Source organism: Sturnira hondurensis, unplaced genomic scaffold, assembly GCF_014824575.4.
Source record: "Sturnira hondurensis isolate 20B ecotype Veracruz unplaced genomic scaffold, ASM1482457v3 Scaffold0007578, whole genome shotgun sequence".
Taxonomy (NCBI): Eukaryota; Metazoa; Chordata; class Mammalia; order Chiroptera; family Phyllostomidae; genus Sturnira; species Sturnira hondurensis.
This window is the reverse complement of record NW_028080209.1, coordinates 966771-984703: the sequence shown is the minus strand read 5'-3', so window position 1 is coordinate 984703 and position 17933 is coordinate 966771. Positions and strand designations below refer to the sequence as shown.

The 17933-nt window shown below is 52.8% G+C and overlaps 3 protein-coding genes across 6 annotated transcripts; 2 read left to right on the top strand and 1 right to left on the bottom strand.

The window, feature by feature from the left end:
• Positions 1-538: 538 nt before the first annotated feature.
• Positions 539-7598, top strand: RGL2 (ral guanine nucleotide dissociation stimulator like 2). 2 transcript variants are annotated; one of them, XM_037052743.1, is made up of 18 exons: positions 539-624; positions 841-1034; positions 2307-2390; positions 2636-2814; positions 2945-2995; positions 3082-3379; positions 3643-3894; positions 3979-4082; positions 4175-4259; positions 4340-4408; positions 4611-4685; positions 5256-5288; positions 5432-5532; positions 5626-5721; positions 5801-5912; positions 6019-6309; positions 6695-6809; positions 6928-7598. In XM_037052743.1, exons 2-18 carry the CDS (start codon positions 876-878, stop codon positions 7137-7139), a joined length of 2316 nt encoding a protein of 771 aa, XP_036908638.1. In that variant the 5' UTR covers positions 539-624; positions 841-875; the 3' UTR covers positions 7140-7598. The 2 variants fall into 2 exon arrangements, with proteins under 2 accessions (XP_036908638.1, XP_036908637.1); XM_037052742.1 differs by having other exon boundaries at positions 5411-5532.
• A 922-nt stretch (positions 7599-8520) lies between these two features.
• On the bottom strand, positions 8521-10077 carry PFDN6 (prefoldin subunit 6). 2 transcript variants are annotated; one of them, XM_037052741.1, is made up of 5 exons: positions 10001-10077; positions 9515-9919; positions 9231-9301; positions 9028-9152; positions 8521-8759 (listed from the first exon to the last, which is right to left on the bottom strand). In XM_037052741.1, exons 2-5 carry the CDS (start codon positions 9576-9578, stop codon positions 8630-8632), a joined length of 390 nt encoding a protein of 129 aa, XP_036908636.1. In that variant the 5' UTR covers positions 9579-9919; positions 10001-10077; the 3' UTR covers positions 8521-8629. The 2 variants fall into 2 exon arrangements, with proteins under 2 accessions (XP_036908636.1, XP_036908634.1); XM_037052739.1 differs by having other exon boundaries at positions 9515-10076.
• A 65-nt stretch (positions 10078-10142) lies between these two features.
• Positions 10143-17812, top strand: WDR46 (WD repeat domain 46). 2 transcript variants are annotated; one of them, XM_037052734.1, is made up of 16 exons: positions 10143-10298; positions 10395-10604; positions 10714-10794; positions 10933-11045; positions 11157-11244; positions 11366-11427; positions 11608-11712; positions 11822-11873; positions 12069-12167; positions 12279-12414; positions 12604-12703; positions 16371-16684; positions 16834-16928; positions 17069-17164; positions 17299-17412; positions 17537-17812. In XM_037052734.1, the coding sequence occupies exons 1-16, from the start codon at positions 10230-10232 to the stop codon at positions 17636-17638; spliced, it is 1836 nt and encodes a 611-aa protein (XP_036908629.1). In that variant the 5' UTR covers positions 10143-10229; the 3' UTR covers positions 17639-17812. The 2 variants fall into 2 exon arrangements, with proteins under 2 accessions (XP_036908629.1, XP_036908630.1); XM_037052735.1 differs by lacking the exon at positions 11822-11873 and having other exon boundaries at positions 12017-12167.
• The last annotated feature ends 121 nt before the right edge of the window (positions 17813-17933 follow it).

The window sequence follows — 17933 nt, the reverse complement described above, 5'->3', positions numbered from 1 at the left end:
GCCGGAGCTCCCGTTCTGGAACCGGATATAGTGGCTTCCTGGTCCGCCCCCTGGCGGGAGGGCGGGCTCCGAGGGCTCTCCGGAAGACCCGGAGTAGATTAGGGCCAGGACACGCGTGGGTGGGCAGTATAACCCCGCGGGGTGGAGTAACTGTGTTTCACTCGCTTAAAGCGCGTCCCGCGGGAGTTTTAATCTAATCCGGGGAGGGGAATGTCAAATTATGCTCCGGCTCTCCCCTAGGACTGGAGACTAAACTATATACCCATCCAGTGAGGGCCACACGGGTTCCAGGATCCCAGAGCCAGAGGTGGGGCTGGGCGGGGGAGAGGGGGGATGCAGGACAGCGGAGCTGGGGACCCGGGCTCCTGGGTCCTGGCCCCTGGACGTCCAGCGCTCCTCTAGTCCGCGGCCCTGACTCCTGTCCTCACTTCCTTCCCCTTTTGGCTCCTGCACTCAGAGCGGACGGACGTAGGGGGGAGCGGAAAGGGCGGGAGGGCCGGGAGCCTGGCGGGGGGGAGAACAGAGGCGGGGGGTGCGAAAAGCCGGGGAGGGGAGTCGGTGGGGACTGGAGACCGACGGAGACAGCGGCCCGGGACCTGCGCTGCCCCCACCCCTCCCGAGCAGGTCAGAACCAGAGCACCTTGTGACCCTGCCTGTTCCCGTACTCATGACCCCCTCAACCCCAAAAGCACCAGGGCCCTCCCATATTGCACCCCTGTGTTGCCCCATCCCTAGACTCCCAGGAGGACGCCCATCGGGTCACCTAGATACCCATCCGCCTCTTTCCCCGCTCCCCAGCACCCACCAGACTCCATCGGTCTCCCTCCTGTTTCTCCCTAGGCGCCCAATGGCCCAATCCCGCTGACTACCAGGCCATGCTCCCGCGGCCCCTGCGGCTGCTTTGGGACACGAGCCCCCCCGGGGGAGTGGTGCTGAGCAGCTTCAGGAGCCGAGACCCCGAAGAGGGTGGGAGCCCAAGTGGCCGGAGCGTGGGCGAGGGGCAGGAGGAAGAGGAGGAGGAGGGAGAAGGCGAGGTGAGATGCGGGTGATGGGAGGTTGGGGGTTATATTTCGGAGACTCCGCCTTTCTCTCTGTGTCTGTGTCCCTGAATTTCTTCCTCCCTGCATCATTTATTTCCACTCCTCATGCTGGTGTCTGTCTGTCCCCCCGCTGCTGGGAGTCCTGGCATTTCTGTGGTTCTCTGTGGCAGTGTGACTGAGGGCCTCACCGCACTGTTACTGCCAGGAGCGTCTGGCTGGTTGTCCTGCGGGTCTCCGGCCCTCTACGCCTCTGCTAGAGTTCGCCTGCCTCTCTGGCAGCTGTGTCTCGGTCCCTGTCTCCCTCCTTGTTTTTGTTTGGCGGGGAGGGGTTTGTTTCCACAGTAACCGGCTCTTCTGAGTCTGGGATTGGGGAGGGAACCCTTCGATTTCTTGACCCCTCCCGCTCTCCCTCCTGGCACTGAGTGCAGGCGGGAAGCCAAGGTTCTGGGATTTTGGAGGGACAATCCCAGGCTGAACTGTAGTGGTCACCTGCTTTCCTCTGGGACTAATAGTGGTGGCCAGGAGCAGAATTTGGGGTTTCAGTAGGGATCAAAAGTTGGATTTGGGACCCCGAGGTCCAGAGACTGGGTGAGGGTAGAGTGACTGGCAGGGCTAGTTTTTCGGGATCGGTTGGTGGGGGGGGGGAGGGAGGGAGGGCCTGGGGTCACGTGACTCCCAAGAGTCTACCACACCCCCCGCCCCCGACCATTCCCACTTCCCCTTCTCCTTTCTATACTGGGATAAGAGCCACCACCTTGTGAGGGGCGGGGGGTTCTCTAGGGATCAGGGGAAAGGGCTAAGGGAGAAAGGCTAACTCTTGGGGCTTGGCCAGTTCCTTGGGGGAGGGCGGGGCATACGGCTGTGCCTGTGACTGAGATTTCAGCTTCTCAAGGTCTCTGCCACTGGTTTTCTGTCACTCTCCGTTCCCTCTCCCACTCTTCGCACTTTGCTTCTCTGCTGGGTTAGGGTTCAGCTCTGTGGGGAAGGGGCTACGGTGGTCTCTGGTCTCTCGGATCAGGGTTCCTGCATTCTACCCCCACCCCTGCCTCACTGCAACCCCCTCAACTCCATCAGGCTCTGAGGCGTTTTGGGTGGGGCTGTCTGGGCCCCAGTGGGGGAGACCTGGGGTCACCAGCCCCCCAGACCCCTCGAACTCGCTGGTACTGTCCCCTGCCGCCACAGGTTAGGGGTACAGAGGACCTGGGGGTGAGGGCTGGGGCAGTGGGAGGTGGTGTGGGCCTAACCTTCCCTTCTTTACTCCTGCAGGCCCCTGTGTCTGTCTGGGATGAGGAGGAGGATGGTGCCACCTTTACTGTCACAAGCCGCCAGTATCAGCCTCTTGATCCCTTGGTGAGATCATAACTTTGGCTTCTCAGCTTTGACCTATTACCTGCAGAATGGCCAACTTTCTGGCCAGAGTGCTAGGGTGGAGGTCTGGGAACCCGGACTCTGCTATGTGACTTTGGTCAAGTCTTTTTCCGTCTCTGAAGATTAATACAATGATCCTGGATCATCTCCGAAGTCTGGGGTTTCCCCCAGAGATCCAGGGGCAGAGTTGAAGAAAGGGGCAGTGACTGGCCTTCTGTCTCCCCCAGGCCCCGACACCTCCCCCACGTTTGTTCCGAAGGCTTCGAGCTGGCACTCTGGAGGCTCTGGTCAGACACCTGCTGGATGTCCGGACATCAGAGGCTGATGTGACCTTCACAGCAACCTTGCTGGCCACCCACCGGGCCTTCACCTCCACACCTGCTCTGCTAGGGCTTATGGTTGACAGGTCAGATTCATAAGGGACCATAGGTCATAGAGGTATCTGGACTTTCTAGAGCCACAATATTGTACAACAGCAGTTAAAGCCACTGGGGGTTTGGCAGTAATGGACAGACAGAATCACATTCCCTCCCCAGGCTGGAAACCCTTGAATCCCATCCTACTGAAGAACTAGAGAGCACAAAAGGGTGAGTGACCCCTGATTCTTAACCTCAGAGTCTCCTCTGCCCAACCTGTAGCTTGACATCTGACCCCTTACTGATCCTCCTCCCAGGGTAGCCATCTCTGTGCTGTCAACCTGGCTGGCCTCTCACCCTGAGGATTTTGGCTCTGAGGTCAAGGGTCAGCTTGACCGGCTTGAGAGCTTCTTGCTTCGGACAGGGTATGCAGCAGGGGAGGGTGTTGTGGGGGGCAGCACTGACTTCATCTGCAACCTACGGTCCCGGGTGGACCCCCAGACCCCTGACCTTCCTAAGCCCCTGGCCCTCCCCGGCGATCCACCTGCTGACCCCACGGATGTCCTGGTGTTCCTCGCTGACCACTTGGCTGAACAGCTGACCCTGTTAGATTCGGTGAGACCCTGACCTGTGACTCCCATGTCCCCTGCCCCCTTACTAACCTTCCCCTGACTCCACATCCTTTCCTTGCTTCCAACCCTTCTCTGTCCCAGCCTCCTCTGTTCACCCAGTTTTGACCTTTCCATTTCCCTTTGGTTGTTATCCTTCAAATTCTGTGCCCCTTTGGTTCCTTTGCCACCTGAGATACTCATACCCCTAATATTTGGAAGGCTGGCTCTCTTGACTATGAACTTTAACCTCTGACCTCTGCCCCACAGGAGCTGTTCCTCAATCTGGTTCCCTCTCAGTGCCTGGGGGGCCTGTGGGGTCATAGAGACCGGCCGGGACATTCCCACCTCTGTGCATCTGTGCGAGCTACTGTGGCACAGTTCAACAAGGTGGCAGGGGCAGTGGTCAGCTCTGTCCTGGGGGCTACCTCGACCGGAGAAGAGCCTGGGGAGGTGACCATACGGCCACTCCGTCCACCCCAGAGGGCCCGGCTTCTGGAGAAGTGGATCCGAGTGGCAGATGTGAGAGAGAGGGTTGGCCCTGTTTGGGCGCCGTGGTGTGGAGAGAGGTCCCGCAGCTGTGGCCTTCCTCTGTGACCCCCACAGGAATGCCGACTACTCCGAAACTTCTCTTCAGTTTATGCTGTGGTGTCTGCCCTGCAGTCCAGCCCCATCCACAGGCTTCGGGCAGCCTGGGGGGAAGCAGCCAGGTGGGGAGGATGGGGCACTGGGTTGAGGTGAGGACTGGGAGAGTGGTGCTGAGCCAGGCCCATCCTCAGACCTGCTGCCCCCTATCCCCCAGGGACAGCCTCAGGGTCTTCTCCAGCCTCTGCCAGATTTTCTCTGAGGAGGATAATTATTCCCAGAGCCGGGAGCTGCTCCTTCGGGTGAGGCCCTGTTCCCCGGCATTCCTAGCCATCCCTGCCCTCCCTCCCACCCCCATGTCTCCTTCTTCTGTCACCCCCAGGAGGTGAAGGCACAGCCCTCTCTGGAGCCAAACTCCAAGAAGGCCCCAAAGTCTGGCTCCCGGGGTGGGGTGAGTGCCTAGTGGGGGGTTGGTTGTGAAGGAGTAAGGCGTGTGTGGTGGGAACAGTCTGTGGGACAGGAAAGGGAGGCACATTGAGGTGAGGACAATTCGCTTTGTCCTTTATGGCAGTGGGACGGGAAAGTGCAAGGCTGGAGAGCCCCCAGGTTCAGATACCCGGGCAGGGGTATCTGACTCTGATCTCTGACCTCAGGGTGTGGTCCCATACCTTGGCACCTTCTTAAAGGACCTGGTGATGCTGGATGCAGCATCCAAGGATGAGCTGAAGGTCAGTGGTGTGTATGTTCAGAGAGATGATGGCACAAGCGGCCTCAGGGTCAGGCAGACCTTCCAGGAAGGGGCTGCAGGCATGAGCACTGGGGTCTCAGCAGGGCTCAAGCCAGAGTGCCAGGGTTCTAGTTCTGTCGGTTTAGCAAGTTGCTTAACCTTCCTGTGCCTTAGTGATCTGTAAATGGGAAACTAGCGACAGTATCTACATCAATCTGCTATGAAAGTTAAATTAATTAATTTTTGGTGAGTGCTTAGAACATACCTGAAATTTAAGCATATATATTGTTAAGTAAGTGAACACTGGGACTTAAGGAAAGTTCCTAATCCTCTTTGAGCCTTAATTTTTCTCTTCTGTAAACACAATTTTTACCTGAGATTGTTTAGAGGGTAAGGTAGGCTACTTAGGGAATGATAGATGAGCAGAGGGAGGGGGTGGAGGTCAGAGGCAGGGGGAATGTGTGTGGTTGGATGTGGAAATGCCTGTGTTTGGGAGGGGGCGTAGTCTCTTTCTCTCTGGCAGGGTTGGGATTCTTATCCCAACTTTTATCCCACCCCCTTATCCTTGCAGAATGGATACATCAATTTTGACAAGCGGAGGAAGGTGAGGGGAGTGCTCTGGGCTGGGTGCTAGACATCCCTAACTATGTCCCGGGAAAGAGAAGGGGCAGAGGAAAAGTCAGCGTTCTTAAGTTTGGTTCCCATAGTCCGAGAGTCCCTTCCTAGGAGTTTGCTGTTCTCTCTGAGCTGCGGCGGCTCCAGAACGAATGTCGTGGCTATGATCTCCGACCCGACTCCGACATCCAGCAGTGGTTACAGGGGCTCCGGCCACTGACAGAAGCCCAGAGGTGACTGGCTGGGTGAGGTTGGGACTTCAGCGCTTGGGCAGAGTATGGGGATTGGTGTCACATCCTGATCTCTGCCATTGCCCTTCTCCCCAGCCATAGAGTATCCTGTGAGGTGGAGCCACCTGGTACCAGTGACCCTCCCGCCCCTCGAGTGCTTCGGCCAACACTGGTCATCTCACAGTGGACAGAGTGAGGGAGTCAGAGGTTGGGGGTAGTCTTTTGGGGACTTTACTTCTTCCTCTGACCCCCCCATCTCCTGCCACTCCAGGGTTCTGGGCTCTGTTGGGGGTCCCACTCACCTTGTCTCCTGGGACCGGCCCAGTGTTGGGGCAGATGAGGTTCCTGGAATGCCTGCTCCTCTGTTGACCCGGCTGGCCCAGGTGAGCTGTTCTCCTGACCTCTGATCACAGCACCGACCCTGACTCTGAATATTTGTTCTTTGACCTCCCTGCCTTCACACCAGTACCCCATGTTGCTTGTCCCCAGCACATGAAGTGGCCGTCTGTGTCATCTCTGGACTCCGCCTTGGAGGGCACTCCATCCCTGCCCAGTCCAGCTGGCCCCAGCCACCTCTCCCCACCAGCATCCTCCCCTAAGCCTTCTCGAGGTCACCGCCGCTCAGCCTCCTGTGGTTCCCCACTTAGTGGGAGTGCGGAAGGGGCCTCCAGGGGGACTGCATCTGGGGGAGGGGGGTCTGGGCCAGGGGCTTCCGATTGTGGAATCATCAGAGTCCAGATGGAGCTGGGGGAAGATGGCAGTGTCTACAAGAGCATCTTGGTGAGGGAGCCATGGGCTGGGAGGTGGGGTGAAGGATGTTGACTTGTGGGGTTATAGATGAGACCAATTTTAATTTTGACCTTTGGTTTTAGTGGCCAGATTTTATTATTAGCTGTTGCACCTTGAACTTTTAGTTCAAGACTAAACATGTTACATGTTCAGACCAAACAGCTGTTTTTCCCACAGGGATGCAGCCCTATCTCACTGGGCACCATGTGGGTTGGCCTGCGGACAGGGAGTCACCACATAGGGTTTCCCTGTTCACTCTGAAGGATTGGACACGGTCAACCTTTTTTGGTTGGAGATCAGTGTCTGGGGTTGGAAGGATGGGAAGCAGAGGTCATTCTGGCCAATTTATTGCTTTTTTGGTTTCCTGTCCTGCCAGGTGACAAGCCAGGACAAAGCTCCAAGTGTCATCAGTCGTGTCCTTAAGAAAAACAATCGTGATTCTGCAGTGGCTTCAGAGTATGAGCTAGTGCAGCTGCTACCAGGGGAGCGAGGTCAGAGGCAGACTGTTGGAGGGTCAGCAGTGCCCACCAGTGGGAATGCTTCTACACCTAGGTGGTTGCGGGAGGAACAACTTTCTTTGTGCTTGACACCCCATTTCTGAACCTACAGAGCTGACCATTCCACCCTCGGCCAATGTCTTCTATGCTATGGACAGAGCCTCACATGATTTCCTTCTGCGGCTGCGGCGAAGGCCCTCTACTGCTACACCAGGCCACACCACTGGCCCCTCTGCCTCAGGAACTCCCCCTAGTGAGGGAGGAGGAGGTTCCTTTCCTAGGATCAAGGCTACAGGGAGGAAGATTGCCCGGGCACTGTTCTAAAGATGAAGCTTCTTTGCTTCACATAGCTCTGTGGCCATTATCAGATGTGGGTAGCCATGCTGGATAGTAGCAGTTACATTGCATTGGGAAGAAACCCAGAAAGGTGGCCAACCATCCTGGGGCAGTGAAGTGCCACTGGTTTATCAGACAGTCAAGAGAGCCTGCCCTGTGGAAACTGGTAATCTGAGTAACCAAGTTGGATATCCGTATACAGCTCCCCACTTTCCAGGAATGCAGCACATGGCTAGTGCTAGAAAAGGGGGTCTGATTCCTGGCCATGTCCTAGCATGCCAAGGGCCAAGGAAAAGGCCACAAGTATGGGGAGAGGAAATACCTAGAGGCTCTGAGCTCCAGGGAGAGAGGATGGCAAGAAGTAAGTTCTAGTAGGAATTTGTTTTCCCATTCTGGGGGTTCCTGTCACTGTGACACTAAAATAAACCACAACACTACCTGATTCTACTCCTGCTCTTGCACTGTGTATGGACCAGCTACTGGGAGTGGGAGTGGGGGCTGTCTGAAACTTAGATGCCATGGAACACAAATGCATTATTTTCCATCCCCATGAAGAACTGAAAGTGAGATGTTGCTGAAAAATGCTTTTCTCAGAATTAAAAAAAAATTTCATTTTCAGAGAGGGAAAGAAATATCCACATGTGAGAGAAACACAGATTGTCTCCCTCATGCCCCCAACTGGGGCCCTGACTTACAACCCAGGCATGTGCCCTGTGAAGCAAACCTGTGCGGGAGGACACCCAACCCACTGAGCCCCATTAGTCAGGCTCCTCAGAATGGTTTACTTCTCCCTAGCAACCTCCCTGGTTCCTTTATTTGCTTTTAAATTTTTTGTTAGTTGTCACAGACCCATGTCAAGTACTAGCCACCCAAATCAAGTGATCAGTAGAAAGAACTCCCCTGGCTATAAATTTGTAAAGAGCAATTTTAGGACAAAGAAAGGGAAGAATTTTGTGGACAATGTACAGACTTGGAGGACATACATCACAAAGCATTTGTTAGGATTTCAAATCGATCCAAGCTACATTCATACAAATACTAGGAAGAGAGAAAAGAACTAAGGCTATTTGGCAGTAACAAGATATAGCATAGATGGTCACCACCTTTCATCCTGAGGTCTCAAGTTAGAGAACTGAGTTCTTAAACAGATCTTCCCAGCAATTGTTGAATTGTAAATGACCTGACGTTTCCTAAAGGGAAATGCCAACCAAGATCAGGGAGAGTTTGGGTTTTGTATACAGATAAACAGGTTTGAGATATTTCAGATTTTAGTCTCAAGAAAGGATGGACTGCTGTGTCAGATTTCAGTTGCAAGAATTTGAACCTGAGGTAACAGGTGGCCAAGGGCCACGGGAAAGGATGGAGATAATTATGACAGAAGTGGCTGGTCAGAAAACAGCCAGGTATTTTCATATTTTATTAGCTACAGTATAGATCCTAGAGCTCCCTGGTTTCCCTCCCTCCCCCCAACCATGGGGTCAGGCCTTTTCAGGAGCCCCTGCCTTTGCTGCCTGGGCCCGCTGGAACTCCTGCTGCAGCTGAGCAAGGGTCTCTCTCTGTTGCTCTGACTGCTGCTCAAGGTCCCGGAGCTGGGATTCGTATCTCTTACTGAGGAGGGGCAAAAAAACAAGTAAGAAATTAATAAGACTTACTGAGGATGTTGAAAGCAGAAAAGACATTGGAGAACAATAAAAGTTAAAAAAAAAAGATCAGTGGACAACCTGAGATGTAAGGGAGGGAGCGTAAGAGGTTAATGGTGAAGGAGATGGAGAAGTGGACTACTGGGGTACTCTGGAGAGATACTCTACAATGGTTTCTCAACACTGCTACTCTGGCGGTGTGAGGCACATCACAGGGTGGTGGGACAAAGACTCACATTTCAGCTGTGATATAGTCCAGTCTCTTCCCCACTGTGGCCCGAGCCTCCCCCAGGTCCTGTTTGACCAGCACAGGGCCCAGAAGTTTAAAGACCACGTTGGACCCATCCAGCAGGGCCAGTTCCTGATGATGGGGTGAAACACATATGATCAGAATCCTTGCCAGTACAGGCCCTTATTACCCCACAAATCCCAGTCTCACCTCCTTGACGATATTATTTTCTGTTAGTTGTGCTTCAAGCTTCTGCCGCCCTGACATAGATTTACTCAAGTCTAGGGGTAAGGGAGTGTGGGTGAGAGGAAAGACTTGATTAAAGACATCAAATGTGGTACCGGACCCCAATCTTAGAAGAAAATGGAGCTGAGAAAGTAGACAAGGATGGGGCGGTGGGTCAGGGAATAAGGAAGAAAACAGGATTTTGGTATGGCTTTGCGTTTGCAGTGAGAGAAGGGATTGGGAGAGGCTACACCCACCCGCTGCCTTACCCTTCTGTAGCTGTTGATATTTCTCCACTTCTCCCTGTAGCTTCTTCTGTATCAGCTCGGCCATGGTGGAGACGAAAGTCTGCGGGAAAGGGGCGCTGGGTCTAACGTTCTGGAAGGTACCCGAGCTCCCTAATGGTCTGGCCTGCGGAGATGACAGCACTCCAGAGAGGCAGCCTCTCGGGCTACCCCTAGGTTCTCCCCGTCCGGATATCCACACGACCTAGGCCGTAGGGGTTGGCGGTTGAAACATGACCCCAAGCCTCTCAACCAAAACCTGGCTCTACTCACGTTCTCTCTTCAGTATTCATAAACCCGGAAACAAACAAGGAATGGTGGGAAAAGACTGCGCTGTAGCTCTAATGCATCCCGGGAATTGTAGTTCAAAAGCGTTCAATACGCAGTGTTCTGCGTAAAAGCAAACAAACATCCAAAACTTTGAAGGTTTAGGCAAGAGGGGGAAACGAAGATGGAAAAAAGAAAATATACCGTTTCTTGGGCCTGGTTCCGGACTTGTCTTTATTTGTTACTCGTACATAAGCTGCCACTCAGGAGGGCGGAGCCAAGGCCGAGCGCTATCCCATTCAAAATGGCGACTAACGGCGTCACTCCTGGTCCCGCGCTGGTTGGGTGAGGGCTGGAGGACTTCCGGGAGGGCCCGGTCCGACTGTGTACGCTGAGAGGAGTTTGCACGTGCATCGTCTGTAGGCTGCGCTAGATGGAGGTTGCCCCCGAGCCGGGCAAGGATGTGCCTCCCAAGAAAGACAGACTTCAGACCAAGAAGAAGGTAGAGATCTTCCTAGGGTGGAAGGGAAGTTTTCAGCTGTGGGGTCGGAAGGGTGGGCACGGATGGCGGAACATCAGGGCGCCTCATCTGCTATAGAAACCGCGGCGATACTGGGAGGAAGGGATCACTCCGACCGCTGCTGGAGCCTCTCCGGGGACTCCTGGTAACAAGAGGAATCCAGAGCGCCTCTCCCAGAAGCCAAAGAATACTCATACCCAAAAGAGGTCTCGAATCTCGAAGAAACCCCAGTTTCCGAATAAGCCCCGAGAACGGAGGAATCCGAAGCCTCAGCGGAGCTTGTCCGGGGTGAGCATGGGACCTGATAGGGTGGCGGGGCAAGTTCCCTAGTACTTTGAGGGTGCGAAGGTTGGGGTCAATCCAAGCCTGACAGTGAATTGCTTACTCGCTGCCCTAGGCACAGGACCCATTCCCAGGCGCCGCCCCGGTCCCTGTGGAGGTAGCTCAGAAGTTCCGTCGTATTGACAAATCCAAAAAGGTGAGGACCAGCTTGAGAGTGGGGTTGCAAGCAGGGAGTGTCTGGATGGTCTAGATGGAGATGGGACCAGGTGGCTCTTCTGTGGACCCACACAGCCTCTGGTTCTTTTTCCACTCCTCCCCACCATCGATGTTATAGCTGCCACATTCTAAGTCCAAAACCCGAAGCCGGCTTGAAGTGGCTGAAGCTGAGGAAGAGGAAATAAGTGTTAAAGCAGCTCGTTCTGAGCTGCTGCTTGCTGAGGAACCTGGGTGAGTGGCCTTCCCAGTCCCTGCTTTATAGGACTCCGCTTTCTCATTTTGTTGTTGATACCCTCACTTCATACTAGGAAATTTTACTGCAGCCCCAACACTCACTTGCAGGTTTTTGGAAGGCGAGGATGGGGAAGACACAGCAAAGATAAGCCAGACTGACATTGTGGAGGCTGTAGACATTGCAAGTGCAGCCAAGGTGGGCTTGAGGATGGGAAGGGGGCTAGGCAAGAAGGAAGTGGGGACTAGAAGAGGGAATTACTGATGTGAGCCAATTATTGTTATTCCTTAATTCTTTTTTACACTCTCTCCTTTCCCAGCACTTTGACTTGAACTTGCGGCAGTTTGGACCCTACAGGCTGAATTACTCTCAGACTGGGAGGTAAGGTTGGATTTCAGTGATACTTGAACTGGGATGTGGTCATGTCTCCTTAACCACTTCAGCTACACAGTGTGTTTGGGTTATTGATGTAGGGAGAGAAGGGGCTGGCTTTGGCAGACCTCAAATGGTCTGAGGGTGCTCCCCTTCATTGACACTGTATTTGTTCCCCACCTCCAACAGGCACTTGGCTTTTGGAGGGCGCCGGGGTCATGTGGCTGCCCTTGACTGGGTGACAAAGAGGCTCATGTGTGAGATCAATGTCATGGAGGCGGTGCGGGACATCCGGTCAGTGGCAGTGAGACAGTGAGACTTCTCCATTCCTCACATCAGTAATTGCCCCTTACCCATTGGGCCACTCCTCCTCTTCTTCCCTCCTCTTCTTCCCTCCTCCCAGGTTTCTGCATTCAGAGGCACTGCTTGCTGTCGCTCAGAACCGCTGGCTTCACATCNTCATGTGTGAGATCAATGTCATGGAGGCGGTGCGGGACATCCGGTCAGTGGCAGTGAGACAGTGAGACTTCTCCATTCCTCACATCAGTAATTGCCCCTTACCCATTGGGCCACTCCTCCTCTTCTTCCCTCCTCCCAGGTTTCTGCATTCAGAGGCACTGCTTGCTGTCGCTCAGAACCGCTGGCTTCACATCTATGACAACCAGGGAATTGAACTCCACTGCATCCGTCGCTGTGATCGTGTCACACGGCTTGATTTCCTACCTTTCCACTTCCTCCTGGTCGCATCTGTGAGTGACCTTGTAGCACAGAGATTGGGTGGCAGTCCCTGAAAAGACCACTCTTCTGGGACCCCAGTAAAGGAAGAGCAGGGCACTCAGGACTTATTCTCTCTCTCACAGTCAGAGACAGGGTTTCTGACCTACCTGGATGTGTCAGTGGGGAAGATTGTGGCAGCTCTGAATGCTCGGGCTGGGCGGCTTGATGTCATGACCCAGAACCCTTACAATGCTGTCATCCATCTCGGACATAGCAATGGTTGGTCCCTGGCTGATCTTTGACTCTAACTATCCTAACCTGCCTTTCTTCTATGTTTGTACTTCATGAGTCCTTTAAAGTTGCCCTTTTACCTTTCTCTCTCAACCCCTCTTGGCCTTGAGTCCCCATCTTTCCATGGTTAGTAACTTTGGTGCTTGTTAGTAACTTCAGCTCTTCTCTGACCTCCAGGTACTGTGTCCTTATGGAGTCCAGCCATGAAGGAGCCATTGGCAAAGATTCTCTGTCACCGTGGTGGGGTCCGGGCTGTGGCAGTAGATTCTACAGGCACGTAAGTCAGTTGTTTGGGCATGAGGTACTGGGGGTCACAGCTGGACAGAAAGGAGCACAGACTCTGTAGTCATACTACCTGGGTTTAAATCCTGGTGCTATCACTGATAAGCCAGCCGAGTGTGGACACATTACATAACCTGTGTGCCACACTTGTCTTAACCTGAGATGATGCGTGAGTGTCTAGCCCAAGGGTCAGCAAGCTTTTTCTATAAAGAGCCACGCAGTAAATATTTCAGGCTTTGCTGGCCTAGAGGCAAAATCAAGGGTGTTATATAAATACTTAAATAAACATAGAGAAAACAGTATCACAAATTTTTAAGCAATGAAATTCAAAACATAATGAATATAATAGTTTTCACATACAGGTCTACTAATAGCGCCTAGTAATGGGAAGAATTGGATTTCTCTTTTTGAGGATATTTTGCTTAATTGACATTCAAAGTTAATGTTTCAAAGTATAGTTAGAAAAAATAAGTCTGTTAATACAATGGAAAAAACAGCTAGCGTTCCACTTGACTGCCAGTGTTTATCTGTTAATGCTAATCTGTAGGGGTTTTACATATTTTATCTTTGAACACATTTCTGGCACAGGCAGGTAATGAGGTAGGTGGTCTTTGAGATTCTTGGAGTGCTTCTGGGTTATAGCTGTGTCACTGGGATGCCATCATCAGTGTGAAGTGACAAGATGCCAAACACAGTGTCTGCCTTGACCTGTGCAGTACGAAAGCAGTAAATGGATGTGGTTGTGATCCAATAAAACTTTATTTGTGTACACAATTTCATATAAGTTCCTACTCTCAAAATATCTTTAAAAAAAAAAAAACAGAATGCTTCACGAACTTGCATGTCATCCCTGTAGAGGGGCTGTGCTAATCTCTGTCCTTCCAGTTTTCAGTACACGTGCTGCCTAAGCGAACAATCAAAATAGTCTTCTTTTGATTTTTTTCCAATCACTTAAAAATGTAGAAACTCTTCTCAACTTGTGAACATTACAGAAGTAGGTGGTGGGCCAGATTTGTTTGGCCACGGTTTGCCAACACCTGGGCTTAGCTCATAAAGTTGTTGTAGATGGTGAGTGAGTTAAGGCACTTAGAGTTTAGCATGGTGCCCAGTGAATAGGGAGCACTGTCCTTCATCATCATCATCATTAAAGATGGTTTTCTCTTTGGGTCTGGCTGGTGATGTGAGGGGTGGGGTGGTGGGTCTGCTTTGAATTTCTGTTCTTCCTGAGAGAGTATTTGCATTTCCCAGCTGTTGTGTCTGATTTGTATGTATATCTGTATCTGGGGGACAGTTTTTCATACTAATTCTTATGTGTTTTCCTTTAATTCCTTCCATTCATCAGGCCTTCACTGGGTACCTGCAGTCGACTGGGCTCTGTGCTAAGGTTCTGAGGTGTAAGGATGAATTGGTTCCCATTCCACTTTCTTTACCAAAACAGGTGGCAATAGTTTGCAGGAATGATTGGTTGGGGCGGGGCTGGGGGGGCATTTAGTCTCACTTGTCTTTTGTTACCCTAAACACTTGATGTGTTGTGCATCACTGGATCCTACACCCCACTCCCAGAATTCTTCCTGGCTCCTTTTCTGCCACATTTTCCTGTCACCCCCAGTTTGACTTCTTTGACACCTCTAGCCAGCTACACAGACTCACCAGGTTCCTTAGCCGTTAGGAATGTCAGGAATCAAAAGCATTGTTTACAGTGCTTTCTGGTTGCCCTGGTTCTGCTGTTCATGACCTCCTGTGAAGTCCTGATTGCCTGTTCCCTCAAAGGTCCCTCCAAGGTGTGTTTCTCTTCCTCCTTGCTGTCTCTGGGCATGTGTGGTGCTCACAGCTGGGTTCCAGCCTCCAGTTTTTCCTCTTGCCTTGTTCTGCAGGGCCTTGTCAGAATCACTTTTCCCACAGTTGCTTTCCTCCTTTTACACTGCTGTTCAGGATTCTACATTAAATATAAACTACGTGGCTGTATTTTTAAGTTGTTTTAAAAGGAAAGCCTTCCCGAGGCTCAAACCCCTTAGACTCTTCAAGTTGTATCTTTGGGGGCAAGTGATTGGCTCCCCCCTTTTGACTCCCTGGCTGTGCCTGCTTGGATTTAGGAGAGTGAAGAGGCCAGCCCTGGCTGGGGCTTCTGGGCTGCTGGACCTGAGCTACAGTTCGCCTTCCTGGGGCTGCATGGGTCAGCCGCTTCTGTTCCCAGGGGGTAATCAGCCAGTTTACCGAGGTTTGGTCAACATTTCCATGCTAATGGTCTTTGATCTTAGGTTCAGCCCTGCTTGTCTCTGGTCCTCCTGAGGAGCACCTCAGACAGGCCACAGGGGCTCCAGAGATGAGGCTTACTGTCTTCCTTAAGAGGCTTTCTGGAAGCTTGCATTAGGATTAGATTCTCAAAGCTGCACTATTTTTTACAAACATAGTAGTGTGGTGCATGGGTGCCCATCTGGCCCGTGGGCTGGTATTTGCGCAGGGGATCCCAAAGGTTTTTGAGGAGCCAGCATGTGCCCCAGGTTGTTGGTTCACTGCAGAGTGTGACCCTGTGTCCCAGGAGCCCTCAGTAATTCTTGGTTTGCACCAATGGCCTTTCGCTTTGGTGGAGTTGGGAAACTGCACCAAACTGGCCTTTTGGATTGTCTTGTCAGAAGTGTCCGGCTGGGCCTCTGTTTGGCACCATCACAGAGCATGCCTTTGCTCTTAGGAACTTTGCAGTACCCTCCTCCTGGGTTTACAGTCACAGCTAAAAAGAGGGTTCTTGGCCCTTTGGCAAACATACATCTCCTGGCCTGGCCGGTTCCTTTTCAGCCTCCCTCTCTGAGGAACAACTTGAACATAGGTAGAAACTCCAACCTCTGAAAAGAAACAAGTTATACAGGGCCTGATTCCTTGAGAGGCTCTGGTCAGCAACCTTGCTCTCCCTCCTTCAGGGAAAAGAGAGGGTGGGGTAGGGCGGTCTAGCACTTGACTTCGTTACCTCCCAAGGTTTCCTCAGGTTTATGCAATCTTCAGTTGTAGCTTATTACTGGCAGAGGGTGCTGGTGGGGCATTGGGACCTCAGTCTGACTTGAAAGAACCCCTGCCACTTGTTCCCTCCTGATCCTCCTGGCTGTGTTTCCCACCGATCCTGGAAATAAGCCTTTGCTTCCATCTCCCCATCTGCACTCTGCTCATTCAGTTGTACCTGCTGTATCTCTGCTTCTTGTGTTCTCTTGAGAATTACTGAGATTGGCTTACAGCCCAGTTTTCCCAGGCAGTCCTCTCTGACCACTGCAGTTGATCCTCCTTGGTCCTTCCCTGTGCCGAGCTGCCCTGCTGCCCATCTGCAGTAGGACATCACATTTAGGTAGACATTGTCACGTGCATTCTCCCTTTGGTTCACATCTTGAGTAGGTTAGAGGGCTAAAGAAACAGGCCTGCCTTGAATTCTAGCTCTACCCTTCACCCTGATTTCCTCCCACTGAGCTTCAGTTTATTCACCTGTGAAAGGAAAATAAAAATAGTACAAGGGTTGTGTGATGCATAACCAAGATATAACTCTGCTGTCTGCAGAGTGTCTGGTGTGATGGTGGTAGTTCCTGTCAGTCTTTTTCTCCCGAATCGGACTTGATGCCTAGACTTGGCCACAGGCCTCCTCAGTAACACCTTAGATTAACTGATTCCTCTTCTTCCACCAGGCACATGGCCACCTCTGGCCTGGACCACCAGCTGAAAATCTTTGACTTGCGAGGGACATACCAGCCTCTGAGTGCTCGGACCCTGCCCCAGGGAGCGGGGCACCTGGCCTTCTCCCAGTGGGGACTGCTTGCTGCAGGAATGGGTGATGTGGTCAACATATGGGCAGGGCAGGGCAAGGGCAGCCCACCCTCCTTGGAGAAGCCCTACCTCACCCACCGGCTCTCAGGCCATGTGCATGGCCTTCAGTTCTGCCCCTATGAAGATGTGCTGGGGGTGGGGCACAGTGGAGGCATCACCAGCATGCTGGTTCCTGGTGAGTGGGCCAGGGGATGGGGCTTAAAGTGAATGCGCTCTGGGTGGATGTTTGAATGGGCCTGAGCCAGCCAGGAGCAAGGGGCTTGGTCAGGCTGGAACACTGATTTGGGTTCCTATATATGGCTCCATGTTCTTCCCTCCCTCTAGGGGCTGCTGAGCCCAACTTTGATGGCCTGGAGAATAACCCATACAGGAGCCGGAAGCAGCGACAGGAGTGGGAAGTGAAGGCCCTTCTGGAGAAGGTGAGGAAGTGGGGGTGGGAAAAGCTCCTGTGCTGGGGGGAGGGGTCTTCGGAAGAGTGGGATTTAGCAGTCTTTCTCGATTCAGTCCCTCTTTGGGGTCACCCACCTCACCCATTCCTGTCCCTCTGTGACATCTCCAGGTACCTGCAGAGCTCATTTGTCTGGACCCACGAGCCCTGGCAGAGGTTGATGTCATTTCTTTGGAGCAGGAAAAGAAGGAACGGATAGAGAGGCTGGTAAGGAGCAGAGCCCTGAGTACTCAGGCACATCCTCTACGACCTTGTTCTCAGAAGTATGGTATAGCAGGTGGGTGCTGCCAGTTCCCTGGCTCTGAGGCTGTTACAGACTTCACTCTTGTCCCCTCCCCCAGGGCTACGACCCAGAGTCCAAGGCTCCCTTTCAGCCAAAGCCAAAGAAGAAGGGCCGAAGCTCGACAGCAAATTTGATGAAAAGGAAGAGGAAGGTCATGGAGGAGGAACACAGGGTAAAGCAGCATTTGAGGGGTGGGCCAGGCCTCCCATGGGCTGTACCCTGCTTGTTTATGCCTTTGGCCTTGCGGGCCTGCCACTTCTCACTTTGCCTGCCCCCCCCCCCCCCCCCCCCCCCAGGACAAAGTCCGGCAGAGTCTTGAGCAGCAGTCACTGAAGCAAGAAAAGGTAGCCAAGCCTGTGGGGGCCCGGCCATCTGCCCTGGACAGATTTGTGCGCTGAGCCAGGCTCCAGGGTGGCCTGAGAACAACAATCTCTCCCCAAGATCATCTGTGGGGGAATGACCCTGTTTCTGGAATAAGGAGGGGGACAGGTGCCCCTTCCACAGCTGCTGTGGGAGTGAACAGCTGGTTCGTGGGGTGGGTTGGTATTAAAGAGGAAGGTGAGCTTTTTGAATCATGTGTCTGGATTGTTCTGTGGACCTGCCTCTACTTCCACCCCATATCTTGTGGTCACTATGGCCTTAGCTTTGCTTTTTAGTGACCTTTCTCCTAGAGGCGGTCCCCTCTCTCCCATG